This window comes from Naegleria gruberi (genome assembly GCF_000004985.1).
Source record: "Naegleria gruberi genomic scaffold NAEGRscaffold_13, whole genome shotgun sequence".
In the NCBI taxonomy this organism is placed as follows: Eukaryota; Heterolobosea; class Eutetramitea; order Acrasida; family Naegleriidae; genus Naegleria; species Naegleria gruberi.
The window spans coordinates 306,065-321,992 of record NW_003163314.1 but is presented as its reverse complement, the minus strand read 5'-3'; the positions used below and the strand labels follow the sequence as shown (position 1 = coordinate 321,992).

The 15,928-nt window shown below is 34.6% G+C and overlaps 7 protein-coding genes across 7 annotated transcripts; 2 read left to right on the top strand and 5 right to left on the bottom strand.

Moving 5' to 3' along the window:
• Window positions 1-1,667: 1,667 nt before the first annotated feature.
• Window positions 1,668-3,744, bottom strand: NAEGRDRAFT_65270 (uncharacterized protein; the record flags this gene model as incomplete). The annotated part of the gene is made up of 4 exons (XM_002679444.1): window positions 1,668-1,850; window positions 1,894-2,469; window positions 2,512-2,869; window positions 2,924-3,744. The coding sequence occupies 4 exons, from the start codon at window positions 3,742-3,744 to the stop codon at window positions 1,668-1,670; spliced, it is 1,938 nt and encodes a 645-aa protein (XP_002679490.1).
• Window positions 3,745-3,986: 242 nt separating this feature from the next.
• Window positions 3,987-4,667, bottom strand: NAEGRDRAFT_65269 (uncharacterized protein; the record flags this gene model as incomplete). Its single annotated transcript, XM_002679443.1, has 1 exon — window positions 3,987-4,667. The coding sequence occupies one exon, from the start codon at window positions 4,665-4,667 to the stop codon at window positions 3,987-3,989; it is 681 nt and encodes a 226-aa protein (XP_002679489.1).
• A 179-nt stretch (window positions 4,668-4,846) lies between these two features.
• NAEGRDRAFT_65268 (uncharacterized protein) lies at window positions 4,847-6,166 on the bottom strand (the record flags this gene model as incomplete). The annotated part of the gene is made up of 1 exon (XM_002679442.1): window positions 4,847-6,166. The coding sequence occupies one exon, from the start codon at window positions 6,164-6,166 to the stop codon at window positions 4,847-4,849; it is 1,320 nt and encodes a 439-aa protein (XP_002679488.1).
• Window positions 6,167-7,114: 948 nt separating this feature from the next.
• On the top strand, window positions 7,115-9,100 carry NAEGRDRAFT_65267 (uncharacterized protein; the record flags this gene model as incomplete). The annotated part of the gene is made up of 1 exon (XM_002679554.1): window positions 7,115-9,100. The coding sequence occupies one exon, from the start codon at window positions 7,115-7,117 to the stop codon at window positions 9,098-9,100; it is 1,986 nt and encodes a 661-aa protein (XP_002679600.1).
• NAEGRDRAFT_57490 (IPT domain-containing protein) lies at window positions 9,095-10,759 on the bottom strand. Its single transcript, XM_002679441.1, has one exon. The coding sequence runs from the start codon at window positions 10,630-10,632 to the stop codon at window positions 9,109-9,111; it is 1,524 nt and encodes a 507-aa protein (XP_002679487.1). The 5' UTR covers window positions 10,633-10,759; the 3' UTR covers window positions 9,095-9,108.
• Window positions 10,760-11,700: 941 nt separating this feature from the next.
• On the bottom strand, window positions 11,701-12,249 carry NAEGRDRAFT_65265 (uncharacterized protein; the record flags this gene model as incomplete). The annotated part of the gene is made up of 1 exon (XM_002679440.1): window positions 11,701-12,249. The coding sequence occupies one exon, from the start codon at window positions 12,247-12,249 to the stop codon at window positions 11,701-11,703; it is 549 nt and encodes a 182-aa protein (XP_002679486.1).
• Window positions 12,250-13,671: 1,422 nt separating this feature from the next.
• NAEGRDRAFT_79035 (RGS domain-containing protein) lies at window positions 13,672-15,792 on the top strand. Its single transcript, XM_002679553.1, has one exon. The coding sequence runs from the start codon at window positions 13,737-13,739 to the stop codon at window positions 15,774-15,776; it is 2,040 nt and encodes a 679-aa protein (XP_002679599.1). The 5' UTR covers window positions 13,672-13,736; the 3' UTR covers window positions 15,777-15,792.
• The last annotated feature ends 136 nt before the right edge of the window (window positions 15,793-15,928 follow it).

The window sequence follows — 15,928 nt, the reverse complement described above, 5'->3', positions numbered from 1 at the left end:
GATCCAAAATCAGTGATATTTATTGATCATTTTGAATATGCACTCATTCCAGATGATGTTGAATATTCGGATCCTCTCTTTCTGAGTCAAGTTGAGAGATTAAAACAAATTATCGAAAAGGAATATAATGAGAGTGGAGTAATTTCACAATGTAAGAGAGATGCCATTCTGTGGAGGAGAACTTTGGAAAATCCAGAGTATGACTCTCTAGGAAATATTCTGAGGAGAGTATTTTGTGTGTTGAGATATGGAGGATTAATGTATAGACAGGATGCAAAGGTGGAGGATTGGAAATTGTGGAACACTACCAGATATCCAATTGCAAGTGTCCTGTCACATGGAAGTAGAGTGATAATACAGTTGGACAGTATGGATAGGAAAACACATGGAGAGGATGAACATTCATTTTGGAAATGGCTCGTTACGTAGGTTTTCTAATTGATTAATAATGAAGGATTAATAACTTTATAATAATAATTCAGTGGAACTGTGGATGGAGATTTATCAAAGATAATTTCAACCAAAACGAGTGGAAGTAAGTTTTTAATGGAATTTAAATTGTGTGAACATTTAATTTTAGATGAGGCAAGAATTGATGGAAAGGTGATTTTTAGAAGATTGGGAGCTACACATGCTTTAGATTACTACAAGCCACAAGCATCTGATCAACTCATTTTGGATAAGCCAATCGAACTAGAGATCACTAATGATGAAGAATTACCAACCAATATGATAGATAAATTCCTAGAGAATGAATCACAATCAAATGGTCATTATAGACAACGACGAGTTATGAGAGATGTCAGTAAAATGATGGAAGAACCGCCAATACAACTGCCAAAGAAAATAATAGACGACAAGTACAATTTTAGCTTACCAATGGGAAAGAAGAAGGTTTTGCATGAAACCAAAACTATTGGAATAACTTTCAGAGATACCAAGTTGTTTGGAACGACTGATGGATTTTTGAAACATCACAGACGTAAGTTTTCATTCACAATTCAATTAAAATAGCATTATTCAAGATTGGGGAATGAATTTACCTTTAGGAGGAGCAGAGAATCGTTCATTGACAGGAAAGAAGATTGAGGCCAATGGAGAACATGGCCACATGTATATTTATTACCAATCACCAAAGAAGGGAAGATTTGGTGGACTATTGAGTAAGTGATATATATAATTTAATAATTTATTAATCTTTATATAGTTGGTGTGGAGGGTTCAGAATATAGTAAATACGATCAATCAGGAGGATATCACAGTCTCTCAGCTAAATCACCACACTTTTCACCAACGTTTGGATACAAGTGGAGAGGAAAGGATGGACATAATGATTTGAATGGAGTGGCAGGTCCGGATAAATATAATAGTCTTCTTGTAGATTTGACAGGAGGTTGGAAATTCTTAATTGAGAAATATGAGAATGATTGGAAGGATGATTTTGTTTCTCTAACATCTCTTACACCATAATTTTATAATTTTGCAACTTTATTAGGTCAATAATTTTGAGATAATTACATTGTATAATACGCTAATATTGTAAATAGAGTTCCTTGATGAGGTGATTTATTTCACCTTTCACTGTAATGATAAACAACCAATGTTTTCCGCAAGATCTTAAACTTCCAATTGCATTCTACAATAATAGAATTACTAGTTTTGTGGGTTTACGATATTAAATGCTTTAAATTTGTTTTAGAAACTGGCTTGATTACCACCTTGTCAATAATTGAAGAATAGTCTTCTTCACAAGCCATGACATTTCCTGTGAGCAGATAAATTTTGAAATCATTTCCAAATCTTTTTCTCAATTCTTGTGCTGCTTTGATTCCATTCAAGTTGGGCATATTCTATTTTTCAGAATGTTAAAAAAATTTGAATCAACAAACTTACCAAGTCAGTAAGCACAATTTTGTGTCTTTGTGGATCGAATTGCTGAACCAACTCTTCACCATCACATACAGCATCTGCCTTATGTCCTAGACTTTCCAACATCTTCAAGATAACTTTTCTATTCACTGAATTGTCTTCTGCTACAATAATGCTAGTTGTGTCCATTTCACCGTCCAAGCTAACTGAAGAACTTCCTATTTTTAATTGCTCTTGAGGCACTGCTAACTGTAGTTCTAGAATAGGATCTTGAACTATATCTTCCTGAGCTTCCGTTGATGCCAAATCAAATGGCAATTCCACAATAAATTCACTTCCAATATTAGTCTTTGATTTGACTTCAATTTTTCCTTTCATTGAATTTACTAGATGAGAAACTGTTGTTAATCCTAGTCCAGAAGAGGGAACCTTGGACTCATTAACATTTCCTAATTGAACAAATGGCTCAAATATGGTCGGTATCAAAGCTTCAGGTATTCCCTTGCCATGATCAATAATTTTGAATTGAACTACTGCCAGATTATCTGTTTTTGAAACAATGTTAGCTACTAATTCTACTGCACTATCTGGATTTGAGGCCTTTACTAAGTGAGCCTATTTCTGATTCATTAGAACACTTACCTTGATACCGTTTGTTAATAAATTACTCAATATCTGGAGTAGTTGAGACTGACTGGATCGAACTACTAGATTGTTAAGCGATTCACACGTTAATTTCAAATTGACTCCAAATTGGTGTGCATATCCACAAACCATTTTGTCCAACACTCCTACAGCTCTTCCGATATCAAAAATATGTTGACATTCAAGGTTATCATCTCTTCCATGTTCAATTTTAACCAGGCGCAAAATATCCTCAATAAGAAGTAGTGATACACTATTGGAATATGTGACTGTATCCACAAGTTCTTGTTGTTTCTTTGTCAATTCAGTCTCTTTCAGCAATTGAAGACATCCCATACTTGATTGAATTGGACATCTTGTTTCAATAATTTCACATATTAATAAGCACTTAATAAAAGAAAAGTCTTACCTAAATTCGTGTGAAATATGGCTCATGAAAGTATTTCTAATCGACAAAGCATCCTCCAATTTTGCTCTAGTTTCTTCTAGTTTTGAAACTTTGATTGTCAAGTATCCTGTAGTTGTTACAAGATAAAATGTTGCAATCCATAAACAAGAAGCCAACCCAAAACACTCAATCAAAATATCAACTAGCTCTTTATCCAATCCATGTTCCAAATAATGAAAATAACCACGCCAAGATCCAGTCAAAACGTAGAGCGAGCACAAATAATACGTTGGTAAGAGTCCATAGAATGTTGATTCCAAATAAACAAGATTTCCTCCAAATATATACATTAACATGGTTGGCACAAAGAGAATCTTATTTCTTTCAAATAAAAAGAACCTTATTGTCAATAAGATCAATAAACATCCCATCTTTAGTCTATCTCCATTTTCAATCCTCAAGAATTGATCCACTTTAAACAAGAACATGAAAACATTCTGATTCAACACGATTTGTCCTAAAATTATTCCAATATTAATCAAATTTTCATTCCAACTCATCGACGCATATCCATACATTAAAGCCAATGCATAGCCCATTACAACAATGAACATTGTAGCTCCTCTCGATGAGCACAGCTTCAACATTTTCTCTTCCAACCAATTTCTACTATGTAATTTAATATATTCCGTTTTACTTGCTTCATCAGCCGTGGTCAACAATGAAGGCTTTGTTATGATACTGCTTGGCGTTGATGAGCCATCATCATCATTACTATCATGTTTTTCGCCTTCTCTCCTCGGCACCACCGTGAAGAATGAAGAATGTTCTTTTTTGTGCATTTTTTAAAGGGGGTTTCAATTTCACTTATTTTGGACGTTGTTAGTTTTTATGTTTGTTGTTGTTGAAGGCTTGGAATACAACACACAATGTGGAAGATCTAGTTGTTCATGTTGGTGCAACAATGTTTTGTGGTTACGTTGGGGAGACATGGTTCGAATATTCGATGAAAATGGCAAGGAAAACCTTAATTTATATTCAAATGGTTCATCATGTGCATGTTAATTTGAGTTTTTACAATAGGTTACATATTCTCATGGTGATCAATGATTGGAATGGATCCAGTACTAGATGCACTTCCAACAAAGCTATCGCTTGTATTGGTGAGTTCATCAAAATTGGGCGATTTTAAACCAGTAATGTCAATGGAATCTGTTGGGGATGGAGTTGCATAGGGATGAGGATTGTTTGGATTCTGAGAGGATACAGTACTATGGCTAATTGTGTTGGTTGTTGTGGTGTTTGTTTGATGTGGTTTGGTGTGGAACACTTCTTCTTTCAAGCCATCAACAAAGTAGTAGAATTCTGGTGTCAGTAAATCATTGGCACAATTTTGTACAATGACCATTCCCTTATTCATTTGATTGGATGGTCCAATAAAGAATCTATAATTATTGAAATTTGACAGTACACTTTGAATAAAAAGTGTTGTTCCCATTAGAAATGCTTTTTGTTTCTCCTCATCTCCTGTATCTTCAATAATTGATTTGAGTGTACTTGTGTAGGTATTCATAATCATGAGAAATTCCTTCTTTTTCAATGCGCATTCATGATATCCAAATTTTTCCACAATAGAATAACGAATAGATTTTTTAATATCAGAGAAGGTGGAAGAAGGTGAAGGAGATGAAGGAGTTGATGATCCTGATGATTTTAATGCTTCGGAATGTGATGATACATCAAAGGCTGATGGTTCTCGGATCATGAAATGTGATTTTACTTGATAGATACATCCATGATATACCTTTTCAATTTTATAATAATTGGTAACGAGCACATCTCCTGATAAAAGATCCTTGTAGAGAATTTGTGAAGGTTGTGCGCTCATTTTTTTTTTGATATTTTGATAATAGTTGATTATTATCCATTACAATGAGTATCCTTTTAAAGTTGTTGTGAATGTTGGATTAATTGTAGAGTTTGATGGATAATTTCCTTTTCTTTATCATCGCTGCCAGAAAGAAGGGAAATTAATGATACTTGAATCAGTTCAATATCCAAGTTGTCAATAATGAAAGGCATTTCACTAATCAGCTCACCATTAAGATTAAGAGCAGTTCGAAGCATTTCTCTATCTTGTTGAAGTCCTTCATTAATAAAAGCAAGTGTCATGTAATCTTTGACCATCTCTGTAATTATTTCCTTACTGTAACTAAACTCTTCAAATGTAGCCTTGAATCCACAAAGTCTAATTTTCTCCTTAATAAAATGTGTATCGATAGGAATCTTTGAATAGAACTCTCTATCATTATAAATGTTAATGCTACCAGGGGCCGGCAAATAGCTCATTAATACATTTGTTTTCTTTGAAGTCCTTATAATGTCCAATATGAAATTCAGATTAGACCGTAAACTTTCATCTGCGTATTTGAAGGTTATAGGATTGTTTAAAGCAGCCAAAAAAACAATTTGCTCATCTTTCAGAAATTTCTTGTCAACATATCCTAAAATATTTCCCTTTTCGGATATAGCCTTTTTAACTAGCTCTCTATCTGATTTATACACCTCACTAGCATATTGAATTGACAGAGGATTTTCAGAAATTGCAGCTTCAACATATTCCCTTATTTCTCTCATTTCTTTAGGTAGATACTGTAAAGAAGAACCATTTGAATGAAGAGCTATCATGACTATTTCTGAGTCGCTAAGGAAATTCTTGTCAACAAACTGAAGCGCTGTACCAGAAGATTTTACTGCCTCTAAGGCAATTTCTCTATCTTGTACTAAGGCATATCTCAAAGCATCTCCAGCATTTTTCACAGCTTTCAGAACTATTTCTCTATCCTCTCGTAATGTTTCACTTGCATATCTAAGAGTTATTCCATTCCTTGTAACCGCTACCATCATTATTTCTCTATCAAAATAATATTTTGGGTCGGCAAGCTCAAATGCAAGCTCGTACGTTGTCACAGCAGCCAATATAATATCCAAATCACAATATGTAGCATAATGAATTAAGTTACCACATTTCGAAACTGCATTCATGATTATCTCCTTATCATTAGAAAAGTGTTCCATAAAGAAACGAATGGCATAGGAATGACTTGATAGTGCAATAAGAGCTATTTCTCGATCGGAATATAACGACTCATCGACACAAGATATTGAGTGTCCACTTGTTTTCAATGCCTTAACTGCTATCGATTTGTCTTTTTTAATTTCTTTTGAAGCATAGCCAAGAGCAAATGCCTGATATTCGACCATCTTTTCAATAAATCCTCGATCATGACTAAATAATTGAACAAGAGGGAGGCACTTCTTATCTCTAATCACAACAAGTTGAAATATTATAGTTTTTAAATAATTCAATTTGCAAGTCCTTGAAAATTGATCCTTTAGAAATTCCGATGAAATATTTCTATCCAACTCCAAAATCACATTTCCCATCATTTTTCTTTTTTTTTAAAATTTGTTAAATTATTCAATAATTAATTAATAATTTAGAATTAGATTATTATTAAAAATAATAAGAATTTTGTAAAAGCACTGTAGAGATCATATTCAATTAGGTAATCGTCAAATAGCTTCAATTTCCAACACCTTTCTTACTGGAAACTCCTTCTCCAAACTCCTGAAACCTTCTTAAAAATCTCTTTCAATTTAATTTCAATTTTCGTTCCGTAAAGTTCTTCTATCAAAACAACTCTGTTCTTTCCTTTCCGAACACACAACGATATTCAACCACTACTTTCTGTTTACAACAATTGATTCAAAAATCCTCAATTCATTGGAATCTAATACACAAAATGCATGAAATGATTGGTCCAATTAACCGGTCGGCTTCAACCTTGCAATATACAATATAAACAAAGCAGCCTCTGCTTCCTTTAACGGATAATAAAAAACAACTTTTTTTTTATTCATAAATTTGCGCGCCAAACAACATCCATTCAAAGCTGCACAGCATTCCAGGCCTTTGATTATCATCTTCATCTTTCAACAAGAGAAGATCAAGAAAAAAAACCCACAACAACCTTCGCGAAGAGTCTATAACCATAGCTAGAGGAGGTTGGAATTTTTGCAAAGAGCCTTTTGATTGACCTCTAACTTTCTTTTCGAGAAGCGAACAAACTGTAGAATAATATATATAATAACAAAATAGATTTAAATCACTTCGTATAATAGTAGGAGATGAGATATTTATTAACCACGATGGATTTCCTTTCACAATCGATAGTGAATAGGATAATGAATATGTTCACGTGTACATCATCATCAGCATCGGCGAGTCATTTTCAACTTTCGAATAATTTGGAAGAAATTGGAAAAATCTATGATATTCAACAGGACCAATTTAATCAACAGATTACACGAGATGATCCACCATACGTTTGGTACACATCATATGCAATTTGGGGAGCATTCACAATATATACAATCGTAACACTCATAACATTCTTCTTTAGAAGAAACAAACAACCTGTCAAGGCGAGATCCTCACTATTTGTATTTATATTAATTATTGCACATTATTTTTCCTTTACGATACTTTCTCTGAGGTTGGCTGTGAAAAGAGAGGCCTTCCCTTGTATATTCTATTTGAGTTTTCAATTTTATGGCTTTCCACTGATAGCCATTCCATACCTTGTCTTGTGCATCAGATTGTACTATATTTCTGAAATGAACAGATTACAGGGTGATAGTTTTAAGAGTCATTTAGTTTCCATGGGCGTTGATCTTTTGGAAACATCATCAACAACGGAAAAGAAGCTTGACAAATCATCTTCTCAAATACATTTGTTGACTGCAAATTCTTCACTTTCACAGATAACAACAGATGCTTCACCAGCAACTGTCTCCACAACAGGTTCATTCGACCTTGCCCTGGATAGAAAAAATTCACAAAACATTCCACACCTTAAAAGAGATAGTTCTACATCGAAGAGTTTTAAGGAGAGAGTGAAAAGTGCTTTGCATTTAGGTGGAAATGTTGACAATACAGCCAAGAGTAAGAAATGGTCAGAAAAGAGACAAAAGAGATTGAAGCAATTGAGAAAATTGGCTAGAGAGGACTTTACTGCTAAAATTTTCTTATTCACTTTCCTCTTGAACAGTATTATCTTTTTGGCTTATTGTGGAGTGTTTTTGAATAGATTGACAGGTCAAGAAACTTGGAATGTGGGTTGTGCTGCTACTATTCCTGTATATGCAGGTTCAATTTCTCTCATTCTATTCTATGGTATTTTCATTCTATTCTTCTTCTACAAGGTAATGAGATATGCCAAGGAATCCTTTGGCATCAAGGCAGAGTTGGTATCTGTTGTGGTAATTTGGGCCATTTTCTTAATTGGCTTTATTTTAATGAGTGTCATTCCACAATACCAAGCAGAACCTGAATATTACTTTGCAGCTGCATGGATGGTTAATATTCCTCTCTTCATTACAAGTATCATCAGTGTATGGATACCTTTGATTAGAAGTTTCTTATGGCAAAACTCTGACGGCAAGAAAATTGGAATCAAGAATAAGAATAATTCTGCTGATAGAAGTGGTAGTAGCAACTTGTTCAGAGATTTATCCTCCGATATGGAAAATGATAGAATTAGAAAGATTCTCTACACTGAAGCTGGATTTCTTACAAAGGAAAATGCAGAAGAGCAAGATGAAAGAATTGTTGATACTCGTGTCATTCTCTTTGTCATGTTTAATGAGGAGGTTTGTCAGAAATATTTCAAAGAATGGTGCGAATTGGAGTTTTCAGCAGAGAACTTTTTATTCTTGTACTTTTCCAATAAGGTTTTCAACAATCTTCCAACTCATACCTTTGAGGATATCAGAAAGAAAACACAAATATTACACAAACTCAACGAGAGCTTTATTGTCAATGGTGCACCATTCGAGCTCAATCTTTCATCCAATGTAAAGAAGGAGTTTGATAGATCTCTTAAGCAACTCAATCAACTCGTGGAAACCCATCTCAACAAAAGTGGAGATCAAGAAATGACAGAGAAAGGGGATTCATCATGGCAATCCAGCAACACTGACCTTTTAAATACCATCCTTGATAATGTAGAAATAACCTGTTTAAATTGTGTTCAAGATACATGGTCAAGATTTATTCTGAGCTCTAACTTTATTGACATGGTTAGAGAATTGAAGAAATATGACGATGATATGAAGAATTTAAATCTTGTTTAAATTTACATTTATTTCTTAGACTTTTTCTTATTATTTGGTTCGGTATCTTCATCTCTGTCATGTTTAAGGTCACTGGCAGCCTGAGCAAAGTTCACAACAAATGTTTGACTGTGAGGAGTGATATCTGGTAATCCATCAGTTGGGTCAATAAACGACATTTTAACACCAGACGAATGGAAAAATGTTGCTCCACTATCTAATGAAACAGAAATTGGTACATTGTCAGATTTTGGATATTCAGGTGTTTCACAAATAATTACATTATCCCTAGCTGAGTGAACTCTTCTGGCTTTCTTTTCTCCAAATTTAACTACAATTGTTTGAACTCTGACCTTTTCTGGCATGTTATTTGTTACCAGTTTTATCAATTGACCACCAGAAGTGACACTGTATTTTGGTTCTGCTCCTGTCAATACAGTTGCTGTCTTCTTTTGCTCGCTCAATTTCCTAGTTACACCTCTTTTAATGACAGCTCTCTTTGTGACTGTTTTAAAGTGTGTAGTATCTAAAGCTTCCAATACTTGTTCTCCACTATCAGAATTAATTTCAAGTTTAAATCTCAAGAATAACTTTTGACCATTGCTGTGACTTGTTTGTTTAACAATCAGATTGTTAAAGACAAATTCTTCATACTCTGCAGGGTTATCAATATTTTCAATTGGTATTGATTCTAATGTTGATAATTCTTCCTTTTCATATCGTTTATAACCTAATAATACACATTTGATTACGTAGGTTTGATTTGGACCTAATGGATGTTCGGCAACTAGGTCAGCAATTCTAACTTGAACAGTGTGTGAAGTGAGTGGTTTCTTATTGTCTCTGCCACCAGGTTCTTCTGGAACTCCATCATCAATACTAAATCCTCTAATAACAGAAAGTAAAGTACCAGTTGGAAGACATTCACCAGTTGGTGACGATGGCGAATCACTACTGGGACCTGGAATTTGTGGCATACCTTGTGGAACTGCGGCAACTTGACTTGGATCAATAAAGAAACCCTTCATGACATGCATATTAAAAGTATTGGCAGGATATTGTGTCACAATATTTGCAGCACCTACAGGTCTATGATTCTTTTGTCCAAAATCAAAGTTGCTCAATGGATCAACCTGCTGTGGATAAAGATTGTCAATCTTGGTTGCGAATGGAGTTTCGTTTGGTGTTGGAGTTGGAGGTAAAAGTTGAATCCTTGGTGTTTGTGTATTTAAAAGTTCAGCTGTGATGCCTGGTGTAAATATTTGTGGTGATTCTTCATTAGAAATTGGCACCGATGAAGTATCATTATTAAAAGCATCAAGACCCACAGCTCTAATCGGTTTAATACTTGAAGTTTGATTAACGCCAACTCTTACATTCGTTTCAAAGACTGAAGGTGTTAGAAAATTGCTCGATGTATTCAAACCCAATGATGATGATCCACCACCGACTGCTGATGATGATGTTTGATTACTACCACCTGCCGTTGGCAGATCCATTGGAAATACAATTGGAGAGAATGCGTCAAAGTTTGGTGTATTATTCTCACTCATCTCTAATCACAGAAAAATTATTATTGTATTGGCTCGGAATGATGATGGTGATGAATGAAAATGCTTGTTGTTGATGTCTTTATGGAGGCTAACGGAAGTGTGAACACACCTGTAGAGTGAGTTCAGTGTGCACTATTTTTTTTTGATGAGTTACAAGTTCCATCCTTGTTTTGAGGTGATGATTGCTTGGACGAGTTTGTTTGTGCTGGCAAGCTTTGATATTGAGGAGTTGTTGTTGCTTGTTGAGGAAGATTTCAATTTACACAGTTCAGATTGTTGTTGTGGATTTAGATTTGGAAATGGTTGTGGTTGATGGAATAGAGAACTTGATTTAAACGTCTCAACATGTTGAGAGGCACAATTGTGAAGCTTGGGATAAGGTTCATTATAGACCTATTAGAATGCTATGAGTTTACTTTAATTTCATTGAGGTAAAATATCTTGTCAAGTGACATTGCAATAATTGACTAGAGACAAGAGCTATGTTATTAATGGCATTGAGGAAAATAGGGTTTTAGGGGTCGTTTCATATTGTTTATTTGTTTGTTGCGAAGAGACATTATCGTAGACAATGAAAGGACACAATTAAGATTCCAATCATCATTAAGTCGGAATAGGAGAGATAAGCGAAATGGAGAGTATAATAATATCCAACTCTGATAACCATTGAATATAGCCACGAATCTACTTTTCTCTGTCGTGTATTTAATGTCAATCGACACTTCAATGACCCTTAGCCACGCACCGAATTCGGATTTTAACATTTATCACATTATTTCCATCAAACGTAAGAGAGGGATTGAATTATACAATCAACTGTTGGTATTCTGCTAGTATGAAATCAAGGCACAAATTGACTCATCATTCCAGTTAAACAGTTAGTGTCTTTATTAATGCCTTTTCAATAAAGGCATGTTCAAATACTAGCATAGAAATATTAGAACCTTATTTGTATGTCCTCAAGCAACAGTTATCATTACCAAATTGTTGAGGTCTCGTTTGGCTTCTTCTCATTCCTTATTCTCAAGTTGCAACTTTACTCTTCCTTCCGATTAAGGGTTACTGCATTCAACTTTCAGGCACTAGGAAATCATAGTCCAACGAAGGCAACGTATTTGGTGGGCTTAACTTAGAGGCTGAGGATTCATGAATGAGAATGAAAGGAATGTGGGATTTCTTGATTGGAGATGTATTGCATGCTTCTTCAACAGTTGATTGAGCAAGAGGTGGTAATTTAATTGGAGTATTCTTAGATGTGATTGGAGGCAGTTCTTCAATTTTAGATCTAAAAGAACAAACACTAGCATTTGAAGATGGAGAGTAGGATGAAGAAAATGAAGAGAGCATTAGAACTGGAACACCTTGATTAGTAAGCATTACTGATTGATTCAGACTACTTCTATTAGAGAGCAGATTAACATTTTCCCAACAATTAGCTGTCGAAGACATATCATCCAAAGATTTGATGTGTTTAATCTTGAATGTTGTTGTAGAAAAGCAACTCTCCTTACAAACGCTTCCAGTACTACAAGTCTTTGTTAATTGAGTATAACAGTCCCTTCTCACTGATGATGGAACGTGTACATTACTAGAACACATACTGGCACATCCACCCATTCTTAACAAGATCTAAGGTAAATGAGTATGAGATTGTTGTTGTTTTTTTCTTGATGGTCTCTATATAAAGGATGCTGCCTATATCCTCAAGAGTAGTAGCTGTTGCTGATGTAAGAGCTCTCGATTCGAGGCATCATCAAATCACACACACAACTCGCCCTTGACCAAGCTTGAATCTGTTGTGCCTCTTCCTGTACGTGCATCATCTCTGTTTGGATACACTCCAATTGGAGACTTATGCTCAATAGAAATTCATCCATATTTATCCGTACAGGCAAAATTCTTTCACAATTGAGGATGCCCTTAGCTGATGTGTCTTCCTGTTGGTCCATTAAGCACGAGGCAATGGAGGCGTGAGCACTCATATTCAAATATGAAAAAAAGAGTTGACTTGTTTGTCTTGATGAGGGGGATTACTAAAAACTTTTGATGTGAAATTCGAGTTGGTTGAACATGGCGTTTTCATCGGTTGGCTTTGCTGGTTATTAGAAAGAATGAGAAATTGAAACAATACAATAAATTGGACTCATGCAATCGATATCGAACTGTTTACAGTAAACCACATCAAACAGTATATCGTTCCTCAAATATTGAATTCCTTCCTTATTGTTTTTTAAATCATCCAAATATGTATAGTGGTTATGAACCTGTAACAAACACCACATTTGGAAATCCAACGGGTTCATGCAATTATTCTCTTTAACCTTTTTATTTTCCACATTGTAAGCTACCTTGTGCATTTTTACATCTAAAATGACTTCCCAATCGACAGTGACTGTAAGCAATTGCAAATTAAAACATGGCTTTCAACATGTTATTACAACAGTAATTCAATGACTACAACACTATTTTCCTTGCATACAATGTTTTCACTCCATTACAGATACAGTTTTTACATCTTGTTAAAAACAACAATGTTTTTTGCCATAATAATTGAAATGGTAACTCTTTCTCTTAACTGGCTATTTGTCCAACCACCTTCTCAACTTGGTTACCACAGACAGAATCAACACTACGACGTGAGTTCACGAAAATCAACATCACTGCCAAATTGTCAACCAATCATCTCCATGCATTTTCATAGTCTCTCATAATTCCCATTCATTCAACACTTTCATGTTACTTTTTCTAACAAAGAAGGTGCAAGCTCTCCTTTCCAGCTGGAACAAGTTACCGCTTTTCAACTCTGAAAAAAAGAACACAAACCTGTTGGTTTTTCGCTTTGAAAAATTCGCGCCAAAAAAACAAACTCTCCAACCGATAACAATAATATTTCTAGTAGCGAAGGAGTTAGCCTTTTAGAGTTGTTTTTTGAATATATTTGATAGTAGTAGTAGTATTTTTAATAGTGTGGATAAGAGAATATCATTGTGTTATACAAAAAGCATCCATCACATTTCCAACACAATTTTGAAAAAAAGAAGCCAACACTGATTCTTCTTCTCACTTTTTAATATATTTTGTAGATTCACTCTCACAACATTCAAATGGTGCTGGATTCGCTAATAGACGAAGAAATTGGGCCAACTGTGGCTGGAGATTCAACTCCAACATTAAAACAATCTAAACAAGCTCTTTCAACAAGTGAAAATGTTGTAGGAAATTTGAAACAAGAATTATCGAAAAGACAACGAGGAGTCTATATATTGAGTATAATATTGGGTTTAGTTCTGGCATTGGTTGCCTTGTGTGTGACTGTGCCGGTGACGTCTGTCGTTTTAAAAACTGTTGATGATAATAGAATGGAAACAAAGAAGGCACAAGTTACACAGGTGGGATTAACAGCCTACTTGGCCATGAAAAGACAAATAGAATTGTCAATGAGTAGTTTAGTTTCAATTGCTCAAGTAATTTATTCATCAAATTATACAATAACGGATTCTTCATTTGCAGACCTTGGTTCGAGGTTAAATGTAATTTATCCGGAATTAGCACAATTCGAAATTGACAAGGGACTTGTTCTTTCGTTTGTTTATGGAAAGGTTGTTGGTAGTGAAGCAGCTCACTTGAGAGCCATCAACAGAGCAATTGAACTGAAGGAAACTACAATCTTTGGACCAATCTATATTAAGAGATTAGCAACAGCTGCTCTCATTACACAGTACCCATTGTTTTATCCTAATCAAACATTTTGGGGATTATCGAGTTCAATCATCTATTTTACAACATTATTCAACAGAATCAACCTCCATGATACTCTCAAAGGTTATGAATATCAATTATATGAATATGAACAAAATAGAATTTTCTTAGAGGCCAGAAATGGTACCAACATGACAACAAATGGTATCACTACCAACTTGACTAGCATTGATGATGCAATCTCTGTAAATATGACCATTCTCAATAGCGAATACAAACTCTTGTTAAAACCTTTACAAGGATGGACCCACGAAGATACCTACTATGTGGAAATTGCTTTTGGTATTGTTTTGAATTTTATTTTGGCAGTTCTAGTCATTCTGGCAGTCTTCCAATTGGTTCAGGACTATTTTAGAAAGAAGGAATACCTCATCATTCAAAACAAATTAGAAATTAAGGTGGCAGAGAGGACGAAAGATCTAGCTCAGAGTCATCAACAATTATCTGTGCTATTGGATAAGATTTCTCTCGAGGAGCAGAGAACAAGAAGAATTTTGAACACCATCGATGATGCTGTCATTACAATTCTAACTGATGGATCCATTATTCACTGTAATAATGCATTCTACAACATGTTTTCACTGACAGAAATTGATTTGAGAAGAGGTGAAAAGGATAGGTCAACTATCATTAATTCAATTCTACCAAAACTCAATTTGAAAGAAATGTTTGAAAAAGCCCTCACTGAAGGAGATGAAGCATCATTCCACGATCTTGAAACTGTTGCCTCTAGTAAGGTGGGCATTGAGTTCAATGTGAGAGTTTCTATCAACTTTTGTAAAATGCTCAAAACTGAGGCAAACAAGCATCAATCAGAGGATAAGTCAACAGAAGAAATCTCTGATTATATTTTGGTTTGCGTCCTTCTCATCCACAACCATACAGATAAAACATCCCTCTTGAAGCACTTGAAGGAAAAGGAAACCCAATACAACAAACTCGTAGAAAAAATTGAATTTAAGGAAATGTTCGACAACCACACCAAGAGAAATGAATTTAAAGAGTTCTGTATTAAGGAGCACAATGAAGAATCCATACTCTTCTTGGAAGATGTTCAATTCTACAAGATGCTGAACAATTTACAGCAAAGAAGTGAACTGCAGAAGGAAATGTATCAAAAGTATTTGGCTCCAAACGCTCCAAAATTGCTGAATATTTCAAGCACAGAATTGGATTCATATAGATACAAAATTAATAGTGGTATTGGACAGCAGGAACTTTTTAGTGGTTTGGAGGATATTGTCGTGAATAATATCATTTTCGATTCATTTAAGAGATGGACTACCGAAAAACAAAAACACTCAACATTTTCCAAATCTTCAGATAGTTTACCAGATCAACCTAAACACAAACTATCGTATATTCTCAATACCAACCAACAATAAAAGAAATACAAATAACAAAAAGTCTCTGAGCTACGTTTACTTTTTTGTATGTGATCATAATTAAGCATATTAATTCTGCTGATTAATTTACTGATTTAATTTGATTAATTTAGAAATTAAGTCCATAATTATGTAATATAAAGTTTTTCCGG

Excerpts from the sequence above, each read along its gene's own strand:
- NAEGRDRAFT_57490 (XM_002679441.1), bottom strand. The coding sequence starts at position 10,632 with ATGAGTGAGAATAATACACCAAACTTTGACGCATTCTCTCCAATTGTA.
- NAEGRDRAFT_79035 (XM_002679553.1), top strand. The coding sequence starts at position 13,737 with ATGGTGCTGGATTCGCTAATAGACGAAGAAATTGGGCCAACTGTGGCT.